This window comes from Lacerta agilis, chromosome 9 (assembly GCF_009819535.1).
Source record: "Lacerta agilis isolate rLacAgi1 chromosome 9, rLacAgi1.pri, whole genome shotgun sequence".
Lineage (NCBI taxonomy): Eukaryota > Metazoa > Chordata > Lepidosauria > Squamata > Lacertidae > Lacerta > Lacerta agilis.
In genome coordinates this window covers 10,095,458-10,117,901 of record NC_046320.1, presented here as the reverse complement: position 1 = coordinate 10,117,901, position 22,444 = coordinate 10,095,458, and the positions used below count along the sequence as shown (strand labels likewise).

The 22,444-nt window shown below is 46.8% G+C and overlaps 1 protein-coding gene across 1 annotated transcript; it reads right to left on the bottom strand.

Moving 5' to 3' along the window:
• Nucleotides 1-4,969: 4,969 nt before the first annotated feature.
• On the bottom strand, nt 4,970-21,669 carry PML (promyelocytic leukemia). Its single transcript, XM_033160959.1, has 9 exons — nt 21,479-21,669; nt 17,757-18,226; nt 14,657-15,034; nt 12,295-12,503; nt 9,688-9,743; nt 8,591-8,674; nt 6,344-6,593; nt 5,576-5,628; nt 4,970-5,241 (listed from the first exon to the last, which is right to left on the bottom strand). The coding sequence occupies exons 2-9, from the start codon at nt 18,221-18,223 to the stop codon at nt 5,239-5,241; spliced, it is 1,500 nt and encodes a 499-aa protein (XP_033016850.1). The 5' UTR covers nt 18,224-18,226; nt 21,479-21,669; the 3' UTR covers nt 4,970-5,238.
• Between the last annotated feature and the right edge of the window lie 775 nt (nt 21,670-22,444).

Below are 22,444 nucleotides of genomic sequence, written 5' to 3'. Positions count from 1 at the left end.
CCTCTGAACATTGGAAATGCGTGAATGAGAATTATTGGTAACATTGGCTGTTTGTGGATGCTGTTTGCTCCTGCTGTTGTGTTATAAAAGTTAACAACCAATTAACCCCCGTGTTGCAAACTCTGAAAATGGAATAATGAAAGGCAACACATAGACCAATAAATAGCAAAGGCACCAATTCATTCAACATAACAAAACATATCAAGACATCAAGATCTCTAAAAATAAAGTAGAGATCCTGACGTCATGATGTGTTATGTTGAATGAGTTAGTGACTTTACTATTTATTGGTCTATGTGTTGCCTTTCATTATTCCATTATTTGTTATAAAATACTTATTTGGGTGTGGGTTTACAGTATTTCTTTTTGGGGGACTTGTATCGTTTCAGCTCCGGTTGTTCAGTCCCAGCTCCTGCCCACCTAGCAGTTCAAAAGCACGTCAAAGTGCAAGTAGATAAATAGGCACCACTCCGGCGGGAAGGTAAACAGCGTTTCCGTGCGCTGCTCTGGTTCGCCAGAAGCGGCTTAGTCATGCTGGCCACATGACCCGGAAGCTGTACGCCGGCTCCCTCAGCCAGTAAAGCGAGATGAGCGCCACAACCCCAGAGTTGTCCGCGACTGGACCTATTGGTCAGGGGTCCCTTTATCGTTTCAACTACCTTTAGGAGTTGTCGGGGCTGAAAGGCCATCTAGAAATAGTCAGTAAATAAAAATGAATGCAGCTGGCTTGCCAGACTCAGTGTTTGAGATTTCACACATTCTTTTATTTCTGTTAGACTGAGCTGCAAATGCAGCAGCGAGGCTGGTATGACTTGTGTTTTTCCCATGAGAAAGACAGCTGTTTTGTCTGCTTTCTCAACCATGTGATGTTACTGTATATATACTTTACTTTCACTTTCAGTTCTGGCTCGAGAGATGCTAGATGCGTTACGCACAGCTCTGACTTGCTGAGCTGGCAAGCAGAGACATACTCTGCATCTTATCTACAATAAAATAGTTTAGCCTTAATGGCTTGTGTGTGTTGTTCTTCATGCTGGGGAACAATCGCATATCAACGTGCCACTGGACTCGAGTAGCCAGGAGTGCACTAAGGCTTCGTCCCTGCCTGGGGGGGGGGGGGTCAGTCTCACAACTTGCCCCAGGTCAGTAAATAAAAATGAATGCAGCTGGCTTGCCAGACTCAGTGTTTGAGATTTCACACATTCTTTTGATTATTTCAAAAACCATTTTATTGATTTATTAAAACTCCGCTTTTGGGAAAGCAGTCTACGAAATTGTACATAACCAGAAGTTACATATGTAGGTTTATCTGTCAACAGTGAGCAAGACGACCACAAGTGAAATCAACTGGAAGAATTATGTCAATAGATTTGGCTGGCACGCGTACTTGTGGTATGAAAAGGCAGGAGTACATCAAAGTTTCCGAAATCACATGGTAAGGAAAGCGATTTTTAAAGTTTGGGAGAAGTACAAAGAATTACTAGAACAAAAAACACCATGGTGGCTTTCTCCCTTAGAGGCAGTATCAGGGGGGAAATTAAATATGGACACAAAATGGGTTACATATAGAGAATTGTTGATAGAAGAAGAGTTTGGATTTGATATCCCGCTTTATCACTACCCGAAGGAGTCTCAAAGCGGCTAACATTCTCCTTTCCCTTCCTCCCCCACAACAAACACTCTGTGAGGTGAGGGGCTGAGAGAATTCAAAGAAGTGTGACTGGCCCAAGGTCACCCAGCAGCTACATGTGGAGGAGTGGAGACACGAATCCGGTTCCCCAGATTCCAAGTCTACCACTCTTAACCACTACACCACACTGGCAATTGGTCAGTCAGAAAACCAATTAAAATGGAAAGAATTTAACGAAATTAGAGAGAATGTAACGGATTGGTTGCAATACTTTCAGTTAAATGAAATATTTAAGAATGAGAAAAAGATAGGTTTTTCCATATGAAATTTCAGCCTTTCAGAGAGAAATATCGGTAATAAAAAATGACAAAAAAACCTAATCTTGAAAATGTACTATCTGTTGCTAGAATGGGAAACGAAAGATGAAGAGGGTAAATATGTCATGATTAAATGAGCACAAGATGTGGGACATAATATGCAGTATGCAGGTGGTAAAATGGGAAAAACTATGGAAGAAGGACAAAGTTTACAGCATGTGCGGCGATCCAAGCAAATTGTATGAAAATGATGTATAGATAGTACTTAACTCCTGTTAAATTGGCAAAAATGTATAAATCTAAGGAAAGCAAGTGTTGGAAATGTAAAATACAGAAGGGACATTTTTTCATATGTGGTGGGAATGTAAAACCATTAAGAAATATTGGGAAATGATTTATAATGAACTGAAGATGTTTAAAACAACCCTTGTTAAAAAAAACCCAGAAGCTTTCTTAATAGGTATTATAGGAGTGGATTTACCAAAATCACCAAAGAATTTATTTATGTATGCAACTACGGCTGCACGGACATTATTAGCACAACATTGGAAAGAAGAAAGTGTCCCAACCAAAGAAGATTGGCAAGTTAAAACAATGGAATATGCTGAAATGGCAAAATTGACAATGAAACGAAGAGGAAGAGACGACAATGAATTTAAAGAAGAATGGAAGAGGTTTATTGCATATATAGAGAAGCATTGTACACAGGTTAATACATTAGCTGGGTTTTAAAACTACTTGTAATTTTGTTATGAATGGATAATAAGTAATTTAAACAGGTTTCAAACTGGACAACAGACATTGATATATAATGGAAACAAGGAAGGGACTAGAGGGAAGTCAATTACTTCTGTTTTGTCTTGTTATTGTTTTTAATTTTGTGTGTGTTATCTTTGGAAAATCAATAAACTGATATATTTTTTAAAAAGTGAAATCAACCAGCAACAGACATGACTGAAACTTAAGCTCAAATTCGCTTTAGGGACATTTTAGACATCCTTTTTTTAAAAAAAAGTGCATCCATTATTATTTGTGGTCAGGATGCTATCGGAGCAGTTATATGGGATGACTTTCAATGCCATTTGCACCTGCCGAAGTTTTGGGGCAGCCACTCTACTTCATTTCCAATCAGTGCAGGTCCCACAGCTTCCTGCTGAAATCCTGCTAACTTTTTTATACCACTGACCTTGCAGGGTTTTTTGTTTTTTTTTAAACGTCCCTCTTTCAGGAGTGTCCACCCAGAAAGCAATAATGCGTTAACGCAGGGAAAGCGTCTCAGAACAACTAATCAAGCGGATTGATCTAGGGACAATCCGCAATATTGCACCGATGCTGCGTCAATGAGTTGCTGCGGAAGAAAAGCAAAGAAAGTCCAGTCCACCAGGCTTGAGGGGCCGTAAAAAAATTGAGCCTGGCTACTGGATGAGGCCAATGACTCCTCTAGTCCAGCCTCCTGTTCTCACTGTGGCCAACCAGATGCCTCAAATGGGAAGCCCACAAGCAAGACGTGAAAGGAATAGCCCTCGTCTTCTAGATTTCCCCCCCAACAACCAGTAAAGAGCGGTATACTGCTCCTGAACCTGGAGGGTCCATATGTCATGCCAAAGGCCAACATTAAGACATGCTCATTGCTCACAGGCACTGCCTCTATCGGCTCCAGTCTTTTAAGTGGTTATCCATGTCCCAGTCTGTACCTGCATTGGATTTGTACAGTGGTACCTCTACTTACGGGGACGCGGGTGGCGCTGTGGGTTAAACCACAGAGCCTAGGGCTTGCCGATCAGAAGGTCGGCGGTTTGAATCCCCACAACGGGGTGAGCTCCCGTTGCTCGGTCCCTGCTCCTGCCCACCTAGCAGTTCGAAAGCACGTCAAAGTGCAAGTAGATAAATAGGTACCGCTCCGGCGGGAAAGTAAATGGAGTTTCTGTGCGCTGCTCTGGTTCGCCAGAAGCAGCTTTGTCATGCTGGCCACATGACCCGGAAGCTGTACGCCGGCTCCCTCGGCCAGTAACGCGAGATGAACACCACAACCCCAGAGTCATCCGCAACTGGACCTAATGGTCAGGGGTCCCTTTACCTTTACCTTACCTCTACTTACGGACACGATCCGTTCTGGGGTGCCGTTTGCACCCCAAAAAGTCCGTAAGTAGAGCACCGCTTCTGCGTGTGCCGCGATAGAGAACTCCTGCACATGCCCGAAGATCGCTCCTGCGCCTGTGCGAAGCGGCGAACCCGGAAGTAAACACTTCCGGCTTTGCCGCGTTCGTAACCAGAAAAAAACGCAACGTGAACCTAACACAACTAGAGGTATGACTTGAATTATTTTTTTAAAAAAATCTACAATTAATTTCTTTGGGATGTTTTGTCATCGGTAGCAATCCAGAAATGAAATAAACGTGCCTAATATTCTGTTAAAGCCCTCTAAGGCAGCAGCTACAGCCACCAGTGAATTTCTGAAATGAGTCTTGGGCGAGAATCCAGGTGGGGCTATCGATCTCCCGCTTCTTCTAGGCATCTGGCTGGAAAATAGGATGGGCCTTTGCTCTGACCCAGCACTGCGCTCCCGATGTTCTGAATTTCCGGTCCCCCCATTAAAAAAACAACAACAACTGAGCGTAACGTTCAGTCTTGCCAACCCTCCTTGATTTTTTTCAAGCCTCCTGGGTGCATCTGTTCCCATGGCAGGAGAGAAATGATCCGAGGGGGTGCATGTAGCAAAACAGTCAGCTTCCTGCATTAAACGTGTTTCATGACAATAGTTCCTTACAAAGTTCCTAAGCTAATAATTGGACAGAAGGGACGGCACAGGCCTTATGACTGCCTCCAGCCCTTGCCAGATAAAAGGAGAGGGGCAGCAAGCCATTGGGGAGAATCAATGGGCGGTGGCTTGGCCCACCGATGGGCTTAAGGTAAAATTCCTTGCTGACCAGGGAAACACACCTTCCTTCTCAGAAGACCGCTGCCTGTGATCTGCTGTTGCTCCTGGTGGATGCTAAGTTCTGAGTCACCTAAAGGCACTTGTGCTGCCCAGGCAGGACATGAGGAGCTGGCAGCCTCGGGGTCAAGAGCGGCACAGCTCCACACAACCCCCGGGAAGAGCGGGACTGTCCGCGCGCAAACGAACTGCGAGAAAGACGTTCTCTGCAGAATCAGCCAGCGGAAGGAAGGAGGCAGGAGGAGAGATGTGGGCATCTTGGCAAGCGATGTCACGGCTGGGGTTTCGAGGCCTCTGCCCTGCTGCTGTTGACACCCGCTCAGACCTCAGGTGGACATTCCAGCGGTGGTGGGCAATCACTGAAAGGAAACAGACCATAGTGGTGAAGAAGAAGAAGAAGAAGAAGAAGAAGAGGAGGAGGAGGTTTGCAGGAATTTTTTTTGGGGGGGGGGGAATGCAATGCTGAGTGTCCAAGGAAGGAGGGGGACCCAAAAACTGACGAAGGACTGGAGTAGTAGCCTGGCAGAGGGCACAGCTGCCTATCTAGAACCCTGCGGAGAAGACCGTTTTGCTGCCGATCCCACCCGCCTCCTCTAACTCCTGTCACTCCAGGAGTCCCGGGACTTCTTGAAATGTGCAAGCTGGAGCTTTCCTTTCCACCGAAACCTGCTGTGTGGTCTTTGGCCTACTCACCATCATGTCGTCTTCGGTGTCCTCGGAGCTGCTGATCAGGATACTGGCGACCTCTGCAAGCAGATGGGAGGACAAACAAATGTGTGACCCACACCTCAAGAGCGCATAAACGGTGGAACTTCCCTCCGGCCGGAGGCAGTGATGCCCAGTGGCGGAGTAAGGCTCTGCGCTACCTGGGGCGGCGGAAAAACACGCCCTGGGGGCGGGACGTCGTGACGTCACGATCGCTGGGCCGCTGCCGCAGCCCCCTTTTAAGCTGCAGAGGGAAAAGGCGGCTTGTGGGGCTGCTGAGCGCAATCGGTGGCTCCCCGCCGATCGCGCACGGCAGCCCCACGAGCCACCTTTTCCTTCTGCGGCTCAAAAGGGAGCCACGGAGGCAGCGGTCTGACGACGGAGTGCGCCTGCGCGAAATGTCGCGCAGGCGCACTCCGCCGTCGGGCCGTGCGCTGCTGCTCCTGGGGTGACGGAGGGAGCGGCGGCGCGTGGGAGCGGTGGGAGGGGCTGCCGCTTGTCACCCCCACCCTCCCCTGTCACCCCAGGCGTACCGCCCCTACCGCCCCCCCTAGCGACACCCCTGGTGATGCCCACCCACTGGGACATGTCTATCGTTGGCTGCTACTAGCCAGAGGGGCTCTGCCCTGCCCTCCACACTTGCTGGAGGCGGCAGGAACCGAGAGAGCTGCTCTTGTGCTGGGGGGGTCCTGCTTGCTCCCTTCCCACAGGGGGCACCTGGTGAGCAGAGGAGGCAGGGGCGAGGTGGGACATTACCCGATTCGCAGACCTCGTGCACAGAATTCTCCAAGAGCTCCACCGAGTTGACCGCCCCACTCTGCTCCCTCTCTGGGGTCGACTCGCGGGGGGAAGGGGACCAGGAACTCAGCCCAACATCCTGGACGTGCCGCTCGGAGGTCTGCCCGTCGTCACGCTCGTGGTCCTCCAGCTTCATCACCTTGGGAGAAGCCTGAGTGGACTTTTCCTTCTGTCCCATCAGCCGTTTCACTGGGGTGGTGATCGAGACCTAAAAAGCAAGAGCAATAGAAATTTAAAAACAAGACCAGCTATTTTTGTTAACAATAAATCGGTAATAAATTATTGCCAATAGTAAATCAGTTCGAAAACCTCAGAAAAATCTGCATTTGTGCAACGTAAGGAGTTGTGCGTTTGGGCTACTGTGGGAAAAAACAACTGCAGACATGTTGTGTGTTTCCAGAACACTTTTTATGAAGCCTGGTGGGATTTTATTTCTTATGCTTCAGATTTAAAATACTTGACTTAAGATACCCTCCATAGCAGGGGTAGGCAACCTAAGGCCCGGGGGGCAGATCCAGCCCAATTGCCTTTTAAATCCAGCCCGCGGATGGTCCAGGAATCAGCGTGTTTTTACATGAATAGAATGTGTCCTTTTATTTAAAATGCATCTCTGGTTTATTTGTGGGGCCTGCCTGGTGTTTTTACATGAGTAGAATGTGCCCTTTTATTTAAAATGCATCTCTGGTTTATTTGTGGGGCCTGCCTGGTGTTTTTACATGAGTAGAATGTGCCCTTTTATTTAAAATGCATCTCTGGGTTATTTGTGGGGCCTGCCTGGTGTTTTTACATGAGTAGAATGTGTCCTTTTATTTCTAATGCATCTCTGGGTTATTTGTGGGGCCTGCCTGGTGTTTTTACATGAGTAGAATGTGTCCTTTTATTTCTAATGCATCTCTGGGTTATTTGTGGGGCCTGCCTGGTGTTTTTACATGAGTAGAATGTGTCCTTTTATTTAAAATGCATCTCTGGGTTATTTGTGGGGCCTGCCTGGTGTTTTTACATGAGTAGAATGTGTCCTTTTATTTCTAATGCATCTCTGGGTTATTTGTGGGGCCTGCCTGGTGTTTTTACATGAGTAGAATGTGCCCTTTTATTTAAAATGCATCTCTGGGTTATTTGTAGGGCCTGCCTGGTGTTTTTACATGAGTAGAATGTGTCCTTTTATTTAAAATGCATCTCTGGGTTATTTGTGGGGCACAGGAATTCGTTCATTCCCCCCCCCCCAAAAAAAATATAGTCCGGCCCACCACCACATGGTCTGAGGGACGTTGGACCGGCCCACGGCTGAAAAAGGTTGCTGACCCCTGCTCCATACCATTGTCCACAGGGAAATATGGATGCCTCAGTTGGTATTGGTGAGTCACCATTTTCTTTTATTATATAATGTTCGCTTGCTTTGTATATGACATGAAGTAACCCCCTGATACCACACTTTTTTTTTCTTTTTTTAAAAATCTTTTTATTTTATTTTTTGATACAAGCATCAACCACAAAAAACACAAACAATAAAACCATAACAACAACAATAACACAGTTTGACAATTCAAATTTAAATACACTGATATACCTCTGACTACACCTTTTTTTACCACACTATTTCCCCACCTCTCTCGCCTCCCTCTACCTCCCACCTCTGTCCGCCTTATCACTTAAATATTCATTCCAGATTTCTTCAAGTGATAAGGCGGACAGAGGTGGGGAAATAGTGTGGTATAAAAAAAAGGTGTAGTCAGAGGTATATCAGTGTGTTTAAATTTGAATTGTCAAACTGTGTTATTATTGTTGTTATGGTTTTATTGTTTGTGTTTTTTGTGGTTGATGCTTGTATCAAAAAATAAAATAAAAAGATTTTTTTAAAAAGTGTGGTATCAGGGGGTTGATACCACACTTTTGGGCTGTTAGTAATGGCAACGAGGGAAATCATTAATAATAATAATAATAATAATAATAATAATAATAATAATAATAATAATAATAATAATAATTCACAACTGGCCACCTGTCAGGGATCCTTTAGCTGTGATTTCTGCATTGCAGAGGGGTGGGCTAAATGTCTCTTGGGGGGTCCCCTTCCACCTCTACAACTTTATGATTTTCCCTTGGCTGAAAGTACAGCGCCCATCAGCTCAGAAGGATCAGGGAAGAGAGAGAGAAGAATCAAAAGAACAGAAGACACAAACGTGTTATGAGCAGCAGAGGACTTACAAATCCATGAGGCGTCTTTTTGAGACTGAGGGTGTACGTTGGCCCCTGGGTCCTTGGCTGGCTTTTCTCATTATGAAGACCTTTCTGTACGCAAAAGTGACAAAGGCAAAAATTTTAAAGCGCTGTAACACTTAGGGGGGGGGCGACTGACAGCGAACCTTGGAGACGAAGTAAAGAGAGCCTGATCCTGTGCTTCAGAAACAGAACAAACACATCGTTCTCCTGGCTAAACTGTCATCTCACATGCCAGCTAACTTTACAGGTGAAACTCAAAAAATTAGAATATCGTGGAAAGGTTCATTTCTTTCAGTAATTCAACATAAAAGGTGAAACTAATATATGAGATAGACCCATGACATGCAAAGCGAGATATGTCAAGCCTTTGTTTGTTATAATTGTGCTGATTATGGCGTGCAGCTGATGAGAACCCCAAATTAACAACCTCAGCTTTGGGGTTTTCATCAGCTGTACGCCATAATCACCACAATTATAACAAACAAAGGCTTGACATATCTTGCTCTGCATGTCATGAGTCTATCTCATATATTAAACTCCAGTAGCTAATGAAAACAATTGCTTACATAAATGGACTTTTCCACGATATTCTAATTTTTCGAGTTTCACCTGTGCATTCTTCTGTTTTATTTTCAAGAGATGTGTCCTTAAAGTGTTCACACCAGAGCAAAGGAAATTTGCAGCAATATGAAACTGCTTCGATTACAATATACACCAAGAGGTTCAGTCCTATTGCTTGTGCACTGAACTCAGGGAATGATTTAATTTTTTAAATCCTGCCACATGTTACCAGTGCCAGGATGTCCGTGTTCTCAACAGCAACTGTTTCATGAGTGACCACGGCTAATTTTCACTGTCTGGGTCAGACATCCCCAAACTGCGGCCCTCCAGATGTTTTGGGACTACAACTCCCATGATCCCTAGCTAACAGGACCAGTGGTCAGGGATGATGGGAATTGTAGTCCAAAACATCTGGAGGGCCAAAGTTTGGGGGTGCCTGGTCTAGGTACTTTCTGCATTTTGTTCCCCTCTCAGCTCCCTGTTTCTCTACGTCCACTTCCACGTTTCCTATTCCAACTCACCGAACCGACCACTGGGGCAACTGGCAGAGAAGCAGAAGGCGGGCAGCCAACAGCATCTGCAAGAAAGAAAAGAGTGTTCCAACGTGTTTGGATGAGGCCTCTGCTCAAGAAGTTTCTGGAGGGCTCATTGCACTTCATTTCCCCCATATTACCCCACCTTTTTCTCCATGGAGCTCATGACTCTCCCCCACTCCTCATTTAATCCCAACGACCCTGCGAGGTAGGGTAGCCTGAGAGCGAGCGACTGGCCCCAGGTCACATGCAGCGAGCTTCATGGCTCTCCAGGGTCCTAGTCTCTCTCCTAGTTCAGTTGGAACGGGCTCAGCTGTTCAGCACCGGAGTCTAAGCAGAGCTCAAGTCAGCAAAGGAGGACCACCGGTTCAGGGTGAAGAACTTGTAATCTTCTAGGAGTTGCTGGGCGTCTTTCTCATAGGGCATAGTGGCTCGTTGCACCAGGGCGCCGGCCTCTCAGGGGCGCCCCAGCGAGTGGGGGAGCTGCGCGGCTTTGCCGGCGGCCTCCCCTTTCCCTGCACACCGCCAGATGGTTGGCGGAGCACAACGAGCCACTAAGCATAGCTGTCAAGTTTCGGATTTGAAAATAAGGGATCAGCAGCCTCACCTATCCCGGGGACAGTCACATGGCAGTGGTGGGCGGAGCCAGAAGCAAAAGTGGGCGGCACTGGTTTGAACGCGCTCAGTAGGCTTACTGTATTTTGGAAACGCTGCCCGTGGGCTACGACGCCTGTAAGCGCGGGAAATGGCTCCCGCTTGCTTTGAGGCTGCAAGGAGGCGAGGTCTTCCCAGTCCCTGGCCAGCAGGGGGAGGGAGAGGAGCTGTTTCCTTTGAAAAAACAGGAAATTAAAGGGATATAAAAAAATAAGGGATAGCAGCAGGAAACTGCTTGAAATAAGGCAGATTCCCAGGGAAAACGGGATACTTGACAACACTGCCACTAAGCCCTTTGGTTCTGCTGCCGACCGGGCGCATCAGTGGTGCTGCTGCTCCTCCTCCTGCTGGGTAGGCAGCGAGCCGGCCGCTTTCGCATCCTGTCGTGCGTGGGGAGCCCCGAGGCGGCCCTCCCTCCCCGCACAGCGGCATGGAGAATTCCACCAAGCGGCTCACACAAGCGTGCAGCGGCGGCGCAGGCTACGGCGGCCGAGGAGCCGCTCAACTCTGAGGCAGTGGCTGAGGACGAAGACAGGCCGCCTCTGCCTCTGCCTCTGGAATCCCCTCAGCCGCCGCCCGCCGAGCCGCTGTCTTCTGAGGGTGCCCGCCACCTCACCACCACCACTACTCCCCGGGGCACCGGAGGGATTGTTGCGCCATGGCGCGGGATGTGATTAAGACGGCCCTGGCTCTCACCACCCTTGACCGCTAGCCGTAAGGACCAAAGGAGAACCTGCTGGATCAGGCCAATGGCCCACCTAGTCCAGCGTCCTGGTTGCACAGCAGCCAACAGGACACCTCCAGGAAGGCTGCAAGCAGGATTGAGGTATGAGAGCCCTCTGCCACACACACACACACACACACCCATGCCTCTGCAGCTACTGGCATGCAGAAGCATGGCGCCTCTGACGGTGTTGGGGGCAGCAGAGACCCGCTATGGCTGGAACCAATCGATAGCTTGATCCCCTTCTGGTGCATTCAGTGCTAGTCCCACTCATAGTTTGGAAGAAATTTAAATTATATTTGATTAACAATTGTTGTACTTAATATACCTTAGGGAAGTTGTTATAGGTTTCTGGTGCATATTTAGATTTTGGGTTAAGTTTTGAAAGCATTTAGGATTAGAATTATGTTTGTATTTTTTTAATTTTTATTTTTATGCTGAAATTGCCAAAGATGATTAGAAATGAAATTCAGATAGGGGGGAACTGAGGGAAGTCACCCCAAGATGTTAAGGAAAAGCTATGATTGGGTAAGAGAAATTTTTGTTTTGCATGTTGTTTTTATGTATGTCTTGTTTGTTTTTCCATAAAATGGATAAAAAGAATAAAAATGAATGAATAAAAAGGCTTAGGGAGCTGGGTATGTTTAGCCCGGAGAAGAGAAGGTTAAGGGGTGATATGATAGCCATGCTCAAATATATAAAAGGATGTCATATAGAGGAGGGTGAAAGGTTGTTTTCTGCTGCTCCAGAGAAGCGGACACGGAGCAATGGATTCAAACTACAAGAAAGAAGATTCCACCTAAACATTAGGAAGAACTTCCTGACAGTGAGAGCTGTTTGGCAGTGGAATTTGCTGCCAAGGAGTGTGGTGGAGTCTCCTTCTTTGGAGGTCTTTAAGCAGAGGCTTGACAGCCATCTGTCGGGAATGCTTTGATGGTGTTTCCTGCTTGGCAGGGGGTTGGACTGGATGGCCCTGGTGGTCTCTTCCAACTCTATGATTCTATGATTCTAATTTTTTTTTATAAAAAAAAAACATAGTAGACCCATTGACGTTAATGGACAAGACTAACCAAGGTTCAATGGCCAACGTGCCCTGCAATTCACATTCATTCTCACAACCAGCAGGACAGGGCGACCGAGAATTAGGGCAGCCGAAGCCAGCAGGGGCCCCTGGCAAGGGAGGGGCGAAGAGAGCAGGATTGCAGGAAGTGCCTTACCTTCGCAACCTCTCACCCTTTTAAACAGGGCCTGAAGTTCGCCTCTGACCTCCGAGATGTTATCCGCCTGGACACGGAAACCCACGGCCAGAACCTTCTCCCTGCGGAGCTCGTCCAGGGACTCCTTGACGAAGGGGGCCATGTCCAACAACTCCTGGTCCGAAGCAAAGAGGTTCATCTTCTCCACCAGCCGCTCGCTGGACTCCAACCTGCCGTGGTTGGAATAATTTGATAATAATTTATTATTTCTACCCTGCCCATCCGGCTGGGTTTCTCATTGAATCGTTACCGCTTTACTGAACTGTCTTGGTTGCTCGGATCGATTTGCTGCTGTGCGTTGCTTCAGTTAAATGCTATTGTGTTTTAGCATTCGTATCGGTGGCGCTGTTTTGCTGTTTCTTAAATTATTACTGTATTTTTCGCTCCATAAGACGCACTTTTTTCTTCCTAAAAAGGGGAAATATCTGTGCGTCTTATGGAGTGAATGGTGGTCCCTGGAGCTGAATTGCCCAGGGGCAAAAAGAGGATCATGCTTTTCATTTTACAAAGAGAAAAGGGGGTGTTGAAAGGACCCGCTCAGCAGCTGATCAGCAAGAAATCGGGAGAGAGATAAGAGTCCCGGCTCCCTTTCAGCCCCACGCTCCTTTGTTGAATGTGCTGCAGAGGGAGGTTGTTTGTTTCCCCAGCGACATGTGACTGGCTGATTAGATTATCGGTCTGGAAACTGTAGAAAAGGCTCCCTTTCCTTTAGAAGCTGCAGAAATGTGAGTTTAACCCCATAAAAATTGGGCTTTTCCTCTTGGCTTTTCCCCCTTTGCAAAAAAAAAAAAGCTGCAAAACTTTTAGCTGATCCTCAAAAAACCAGGGCTTTTCCCTTTGCAAAAAAGCTGCAAAACTTTTAGCTGATCCTCAAAAAAACCAGGGCTTTTCCCTTTGAAAAAAAAAGCTGCAAAGCTTTTCAGCTGCAAAGCTTTTCAGCTAAAAGATTTGCAGGTTTTTGAGAGAAAACAATAAAATAAAATAAAAAATGCTTAAAAACATACAAAAGTTAAAACACTAAAACAGATTAAAATTACCTCAACTTTTTTTAAGCATCTAGGTGGGCTGGTCTAAACAATCAATCAATAAAATTTATTCGACCACCAGTCAGTACACAATCATTATCCATGCAAAAATTAAAACGTCTAAACAACTCAAGGAGCTTAACACTAAAACATACAATGAGAAGTAGATCATACATTTAGACCCATGTCAATACTGTCGGTTTTAACCTTACAGCGTTTAAGGGCCAAAAAAAGAAATTTGGCCACCAAGAAAGTTGTGGTACCAGTGAAACTGTTCAACAAAAATAAAACCTGTCTTTCTCTGTCTTCTAAGGCTAAATTGGAGTAGGAGTGGAGCTATAAGTTTTTGTCTAAGATCTGCATAAAATGGGCAGGTCAAAAGGGTATGTTCAGTTGACTCAACCGCTCCCTGGGCACAGGGACAGGATCACTGGGCATATGGAACTCCCCTGTGTATCTTCACCACAAAACGGCCAATTCCAGAACATTTAACCTAGCGGCTGTGAGGAGTCTGCGGTATTCCACATAGTGGATTTCCGCCAGATAAGGGACTGGTGAAATCTGGAATATCTGATCCCCCTAAAACACCCCAGGTTTCACAAGGGCAATATCCTCTTGTCTAGCAATGTCCCTCAGTCTTTGAGAGATCACAACTTTAGCTTGACCGAATGTCATAGACTCCGGGAAGAGATGGGACAGTCCGCAGGTCTGCACTTCGTTTAAAATCTCTATTTCCCACGATGATTTGAAGTCATCCCTCAGTCTCAAGGGGGCCATGCCCACCGGGTTAAAACATAGTTTAAGCCATAGCCAGAGTTTTGTCTTCAAGGCCACATATCGAAAAGCTTGCCAACCCACCTCTAGTCTCATGACCGCACCCGCTACAGACGGGGGGGATCCTGAGAATGGCTCTAAGAAATCGGGTTTGAACAGCTTCTGCTGGTGTAAACAAGAATGTTTTCAGCAGGCCCTGAAAGGAATACAGTGAAGACTCCTGCTTGGTCTCACTAGGCAGCGAGTTCCAAAGGGTACATGACGTCACACTAAATGACCGAGTCCTTACAAGGGCATAATAGGGATTATGGGGCATTTGTAACAGGGCTCGTTCCATCGACTGGCACGGTGGAGTGGGCGTAAGTCGGGTAAGGGCTTTATATACCGAGAGTATCGCCTTGAACTTGGCCTAGTAGAAAATTGGCATCCCCAAGGGCCTGGGCATAGACATTTTTGGAACCAAACCCCCACGTCAGATGCAAACGGGCCGTACAGACATCAAACCAAATCAAAACGAAGCAAACCTCTTGACGATGCGCTCGGCGCACTGGAGCTTCCTCTGCACGTCCTCGCGCTCCTGGTGGAGCTGGCTGTCCACCTTCCCCAGGAGCTCCTCCCCCTTCTTCTGGATCCACCGGACCATCTCCTCCACCTTCTCCTGGATCTCGTCCCGGGTCTCGTTGCGCACCTTCTCCAGCTGCTGCAGCCGTTCGTGGACGGTGCTGTACGTCTTCTCGTAGCTCCTCCTCTTCTCGCCCAGCTCCGCCTTGATCTTCCCCAGCTCCTCCTTCCGGCCTTCGATTTCCGCGCGGATGTCGCAGTACAGCTTGGCGTTGTAGTGCTCGCCGTCGAGAAGAGCGCAGGAGCAGCAGAGGGGCTTGCGGCAGCCGCGGCAGTAGATGCTGTCGACGTGAATACATGAATGAATGAACGGCCGCGGCAAGAAAAAGAGGCTGGACTAGATGGGCCATTGGCTTGATCCAGGAGCCTTTCCTTGGGGTCTTAAACAGGAAGCTAGTGTGGCACAGCGGTTAGAGACCCAAGATAAATCCCCACTCAGCTACGAAGCCCCCTGGGCGGCCTCGGTCCTGTCACCTCCCTCACTGAGCAGAATTCCTGGGATAACTGGTGGCAAATAAGTGTAATAATAGATAGGTAAATAAGCAACACCAGGCTTTGTGGGAAGAAAGCAGGGTGGATAAAAATCAATGATTTAAAAAAAAAATTTTTTATTTAAATCGGATTTTTTTTAAATTTAAATCGGATTTTTTTTTAATTTAAATCGGATTTTTTTTTAATTTAAATCTAATTTTTTAAAATAAAATGCTTTTTGGTGAAAATATATTACCATCCAAAGGTTATTCAATCATGAAATAAAGATTAGTTTTTTTTAATTATGTAGAATAAGGCTGTATATGTTTGATTTTTTTGGTAAATAAATTCCATTAATCCATTCACAATGTCCTTTATGCTCTTCCAGAGGTTTTTGTGTGATTATTGGGCTGTTTCTCTGCCTACAAGATATTATCACAGATGCTTGGTTTACTTTTGCAGTTCTCGAAACTGAATTTGACTCAGCAGAGATCACATGCCTCTTCTTCACCGCAAAAATGTTATAACATGAACAGAGTTGAGGAAAAAGACCTTAATCCTATTGTTCTACAACCCTATGAATACAGAATCAACCCCTTCAGTGTTAAGTTTCAAGAAGTTCAGTGAATAGAATAGAAACAATATTTTTCTGATTGTTTGGAGTGGAATGGATCTAATAAATCTATTTAAATTGTTATCATTAAGGTAATGATTATTTTTCTCCTTCCTAAGTACAACAGAAAAGTTGTTCAAATATGAATGATTAACCTATTGAATTGGGGATAAAAAAACTAATATGGAAAGTTGTTATTCTAAAAATCTTCATCTACTTGCATATTGAAGTTATACCCGCAAGAATTAGTCTTTATGTAGAAAACTGTGATTTAAATCACAGTTACTGACTAGTGATTTAAATTAGTTTGATTTAAATCAAATCCACCCTGGAAGAAAGGAAAATGAAAACAGAAGGGGAAGGAAGTGGAAAGTTATGGAGGGACACATCAGCCCGTTTCTCCCTGATGTCAGTTTGGACCACAAGTCTATTCCATCCAATTTTTTCTAGATTTAAAAACAACACGCTGGGGGGGGGGGGAATTGCATTTAAACTGCAAGCATTGGAGTGCATTTAAATGCAAGTACTAATTAAACCGTAAGTATTAACTGTAAGCACTGCTTTTAACTGTAAACATCAAATTATTGTTGGTAATAACAACGATCATAATATTGTGCCTTTTCCCCCCACAAGTAGGATTCAAGGCGGCTCACAAAAACAAACATGAAAGGTAATGGTTAAAAAGTGATTAAACTCTTGAAAAATTAAAATCATACGAAAAAGCAAAGCTATTAAAATACAGACAGTAAAAACAGCACAGCGCTATTAAAAGCCCTTTCCATAAAAAGCAGTCCGTTCCCAAAGGCCTGTTGGAATAAGAAAGGTACCCAGCTGCCAGGGGAAGTTCCCACAATGAAGGCACCAGTCTGGCTTCTCCAGGGAGGGTGTTCCAAAGTTGCCTGGGAGAAGCCACCACCGAGAAGGCCCTCTTCCCCTGCCCCCCACCCAGGCCTCGCCTGCTGATTGTGGGGTCTGAGGTGGCTGGCAATGCAAAATGAAGTTGCATTGTATGAGTGGGGCACAGACCAAGCAGGGTGGATAAAAATCAATGATTTTTTTTTTAAAAAAAAAACAACAACAACAACAACCGGGTTTTTTAAAATTTAAATCAGATTTTTTTTTATTTAAATCGGATTTTTTTTTTATTTAAATCCATTTTTAAAAAATAAAATGCTTTTTGGTGAAAATATATTACCATCCAAAAGTTATTCAATCATGAAATAAAGATTAGGTTTTTTAATTATGTAGAATAAGGCTGTATGTGTTTAATTTTTTTGGTAAATAAATTCCATTAATCCATTCACAATGTCGTTTATGCTCTTCCAGAGGTTTTTGTGTGATTATTGGGCAGTTTCTCTGCCTACAAAATATTATCACAGATGCTTGGTTTACTTTTGCAGTTCTCAAAACTGAATTTGACTCAGCAGAGATCACATGCCTCTTCTTCACAGCAAAAATGTTATAACATGAACAGAGTTGCGAAAAAGACCTTAATCCTATTGTTCTACGAACCTATGATTACAGAATCAACCCCTTCAAGTGTTAAGTTTGAAGAAGTTCAGTGAATAGAATAGAAACAATATTTTTCTGATTGTTTGGAGTGGAATGGATCTAATAAATCTATTTAAATTGTTATTATTAAGGTAATGATTATTATTCTCCTTCCTAAGTACAACAGAAAAGTTGTCCAAATATGAATGATTAACCTATTAAACTGGGGATAAAAAAACTAATTTTTATTCTAAAAATCTTCATCTACTTGCATTTTAAAGTTATACCAGCAAGAATTAGTCTTTATGTAGAAAACTGTGATTTAAATCAAATCCACCCTGAGACCAAGTGAGGGCGCGTATCCCCTCTCCCCTCACAGGTGGAGACTTCATGCAAACTATGCACACACACACACCCAGTAGCATTACCTTATAACCTGGGCGTGCTCCGAACACAAAAGGTTGCTGGACTTCTTTGCCCCCTCCAAGAAGCTCTGGGCAGTATCCTTCTTCAGATCGGCCAGTTTCTGGGTCTCGTGGCTCTTCTGCTTCAAGTACCACTGGTGAGACTTGTAGCATTTCAGGCAGAGGAACTCGGAGCACTCGGAGCACCAGAACTCGGCTGCATCTTTGCAGTTATCGCATACCAAATCCCGGTCGTCGGCGATCTTCCGGTAGGTGTTCAGCTTGGCCTGGAGGCTTGCAAAGAGCACGTTGTCCTGGAAGGAAGCCCCGCTGGCGCGTGCGAGGGAGACCCGGCAGACGGGACACTGGCCCACGGGCTTGTTCTCCTCCAGGCACTCCATGCAGACGGTGTGAAGGCAAGCTAGGAGCTTGGGGTTTTTGGCCTCTCTCCGGCACCTCCCGCACAGCAAGAACTCAAATTCTTCCTCCATCTCCTGCCCAAAAAAATAAAACGAGAAAGGTTAGGGTTCAGAATTGTTAAGAAGTTTTTTTCCTATCTCTCTCTCGCTCGCACACACACACACACACACACACGAACCAGGGAATCTGTCAACATGGACTAGTGCCTTATCTCAGCTGCACCAACAGGGTGGCAAGTAAGAGGCGATGTGATGGGTGTTTATAAAACGATGCACAGCGACAGAGAACGATTTTTCTCCCTCCATCATAAGACTGGATCTTGTGGACACGCAACAAAGCTCAGCGTTGGAAGATTCTGGGCAGATCAAAGAAAATCCTTCTTCAGGCAGCACAGAGTTAAACTACGGCTCCCGCAGGAGGCAGCGATGCCCACCGACTTGGGTGGCTTTTAAGAAAGCGGAATGCGCTGGCAGAGTTGCCAATCGGCGTGCAAAGGCTTGAAGGAACAGGTCTGCCAAATACTGGGGCTTTGGGATTTTGGAAAAACGAAAGTCAAACCAGCAGTGGAGGCGCAGATGAGAAAGGATATTTGAATGGGACCTGGAAAAGAGGGATATTAATACAGTGGTGCCTCGCAAGTCAAAATTAATTCGTTCTGCGAGTGCTGTCATCTAGCGAAAATTTAGTCTTGCGAAGCACCAACGGGGGAAGCGCGGTTTGACGGGGGGGGGAGCGAAAAATTGTCATCTTGCGAGTCGCGCCCATAGGAAAATTTGTCTTGCATCAACATTTCGTTAGCGAATGCCTTTCGTCTAGCGAGTTTTTCGTCTAGCGAGGCATTCGTCTTGCGAGGTACCACTGTACTGCTACATTTCTAATGAAGAGAAGAAGAAGAAGAAGAAGAAGAAGAAGAAGAAGAAGAAGAAGAACTGACAAACAAGATTGAAGGACTGATATACGAATACAAAACCGATACAGGATATCTGGATGGAAATGACACAGGAAATGGATTTGGATGCAAATTAAGATTTTAAAGTGACCAAACTACAAAGTGTTAATATGCAAATACAGTAAAAACAAAAAGCTTTTCTTTCAGAGGAGGAGATGAAGAATAACGAGGGGATGTTTTATAATGGCGAATAAAAGCTGTTAACTGGAGATTTTCTGTACTGGGAAAAAAGTAAATGAAAGCAATGAATGGAAGGCGGGGAAAACAACGTCCAGTAAAGGGAATAATAACTGAACAAAGCATTTGACTATTCTGAAAAAAAAATTGTATATAGTTATACAATTGACAGATGGATAGCTGAAAGTCCTTTACTCTATTTCTTTCTTTTTCTCTTTTTACTTTTATCTTCCTTTCTAGTTTATTATTATTCTATATAGGCCTATTCCTACATTACAGTGGCGCCAACTCCAGGGAGCTCTTTTTTTTTTTTTTTTTTGCTGTGGGTGCCTGGCCACCACCTCCGACCCCGCCCCCCACTTTACCTCTGGCACCCCGGTGGAGGGCACAGCCCCCCCTACCCCGGCCCAGTCGCTCCTGCTGCATGCACACACCCTGCACCGCAGCGTCACGAGGTCTCGACATGACGCCATGACACCACCTTGCAATGTGATGTTACGATGTATGCTGGGCACCCAAGTTGGCGCTGCTGCTATAATTACTACTATTCTCTCTCTCTCATTGTGCTTTGGTAAGAACTGTATGTATGCAGACGAAGGGGAAGGACAGTTTGGGCGCCGTGTGAGAGGTGGGCAAGGGGAGATCTCACAGGGCGAGAGGCTGTGCAAAGAGAGGGGTGAGCCCAGGTGAGAGATGGGAAGGGCACAGCTTCCTCCTCAGCAGGGGGTGAAAGTTAGGATACAGCAATGGGGCAGGCTCTCAACGTTCCTTTCCCCCCCTGTTCCTTCCTTCTTTCATTTCTTCCTTCTCTTTATTTTCTGTAGATCAGTATGTTTCTTTTACTGCACTGTGAAAACTTCAGTTAAAGAAAGAAAGAAAAGAGGATTCGACAAAACCCTAGAGGAGAACGCTGATTGCTCCGCCCTACACAGTGGGAGGCAGCAATGCTTCTGAGTGCCAGATTGGTAGAGTTGGAAGGGATCCCAAAGGTCATCCAGTCCAACCCCCTACTGTGCAGGATGAGGATTTTCTAATATTAAAAAACCAGGAAGCTGTGGGCCTCCAGATCTTGTCGGCCTCCATTTCCCCTGGGCTGGTGCTCAGGGAATGGTGGGCACGTACAGCGTAGTCCAAGAACACAGGGAGGGCCCCAGCCCCGCCACCCCCCCCAGCCCCAGGAACCTAGGAAGCTGCCCTATACATTCCTCTCTCAGGGCCGTCCTGTGGGGCAGACGTCCGGGTGGAGGGGCTCAACTGTGGGAAAGGGTCTTTGCATACCACAATTCAGAGTAAGGGAAGTCAGGCACCCCGTCACCTGAAGAGAGGCACACAGGGGAAGTGTCTGCTGGATGAGGCCAGTCCACCATCCTTTTCTCTAAGCGCCTGAACAAGTTGCCTGTGGGAACCTGCAAGCAGGAGATGAGCCATGAGTACTCCAAACCCCCCTCGGTCATTTTTGGTGGCCCTTTTCGGAACCTTTCCCAACTCTACAATATCCTTTTGGAGGATCCCCTCGTTCCTGACCCTTGTCCACACTGTCAGGGGCCAATGGGAACTATAGTCCAACAGCACCTGGGCGCCCAAAGGTCCCCTTCCCCCCCTGTGATCTATAGGAGGTGTCAGTCACCCAGCTGCACATTAAGAGGCTGCCGTGTCCAGAAAAAGCAGATAAAGTGTGTACATGGGAGGGGCTGGCACAGGGAGCAAGATCCACTCCTCCCCCCGCCCCCCGCCCCATTTCAAGGCACAGAGCCCCCCCCCCCCAATTCACACAAGGCGTTTGGGCATTATAGGAGGCTGGTGAATTACGCACCCCCCCCCCGCAGATCCAGCCAAGCCAAGCCCCCCGATTCTTCGGAGCAGGGAAAGGAATCTTAGAGGGTCGGAGAGATCACAGGGCGGGTTGGACTAGATGACCCTCAGGGTTCCCTCCCAACTCCACGATTCTAGGGTTCAATTCAAATCCTCCCCCCCCCCCGGCCATGAAGCTCACTGGTGGTGACCTTGGGAGCCAGTCCCTCCTTCTCCCAGTCCAACCGACCTCACACGGTTGTGCACGGGGGTTAGGAGGACCGTGCACGCCCCCCCCCCTTGCGCTCCCCGGAGAGTCAAGAGGCGGCGCACCGGCGCAATGAATAAATGAAAGCCAAATGAAAACACAGCCGCGCGCAATTCAAGGAACTCAGCTGAAAGGCGCGACCTGCAGCGGTGTCCGGATTTGCGAAGCGGCAATCGCGTCTCGGGATGGCGGAGGCGGCGCCCAGGCGTCTGGAGTGGGTTCACTTTCGCTTTGTCCCCGCGAGGAGGAGGCGGAGGAAGCGCGGGGCTGCCGGGAAAGGAGGGCCCTCCGGGAGGGAGGAGCAGCGCTGGCCCGGCCCTCCTGCAACGGCATCCGGCTCCCGACGGGGATCCTTCACGCCGCTTCAGGCGCTTTCTCGGGGGGGGGGGGCGGGGCGGGGCTGGCCTGCAGTTGCAACGCCCCGGGCAAGCTCGAGGCCTCTCCGGTCCCGTGCATGCATGCATTTACCCGGGAGTAACGAATAGGAAAAGGCCGCGCTGCGTCAAGTCTTGCATAGCATCCCAGGGAGCGGCTGTTGCAACAACAAGCCCGTGCAGCTTGCGGGCCGCGGTGTGTGCGCGCGTGTGGATTTACTCCCGAGGAAACAGGCGCAGAGTTCGGCTGTGTGTACATGCGATGGATTTAAAGCATTTTTTTTTCCCACCGCGAAGGATTCTGGCTGCTGTAGTTTAAGGGCTGGTGGGGATGGGAAGTCAGGGAGAGGGATAAATTGCAGGGCCCGGAATTAGAAAGTGGGTGCCTAAAGGTTTGCTTTAGAATTAGGGTGAATCCCTTAGCATGTTTGGAACCCAGGCCAGGCTACTGATACACAAGTATTTCTGTGCTGTGATTCCTGCACTGCAAGGGGTTGGGCTAGATGACCCCCTGAGATCCCTTCCCATCCTACAGCTCTTTGACTCTGCTGCCTTTCATAGCTTGTCTGCCGAAGCCTGCAAGGGGACACTGAGATTTCAAAAGTTGGCACCGGGCTTTAGAAACCCATGTGCTTCCCCCCCACAGGCTCTGAATGCATCGAAGTCCTCCTAATGGCAGAGGGAGTAAGTCTTGCAAGCTCTCTGGAATTAAAAAACAGTCACACGGCCAGCC

Bases quoted from the DNA above. Each gene is read 5' to 3' on its own strand.
- PML (XM_033160959.1), bottom strand. From the start codon at position 18,223: ATGGAGGAAGAATTTGAGTTCTTGCTGTGCGGGAGGTGCCGGAGAGAG. The intron at 12,504-14,656 runs GTTTGCTTCGTT...CAACCACGGCAG, and splicing joins GCCGAGCGCATCGTCAAGAG to GTTGGAGTCCAGCGAGCGGC. The intron at 9,744-12,294 runs GTAAGGCACTTC...TCTTTCTTGCAG, and splicing joins AAGGGTGAGAGGTTGCGAAG to ATGCTGTTGGCTGCCCGCCT.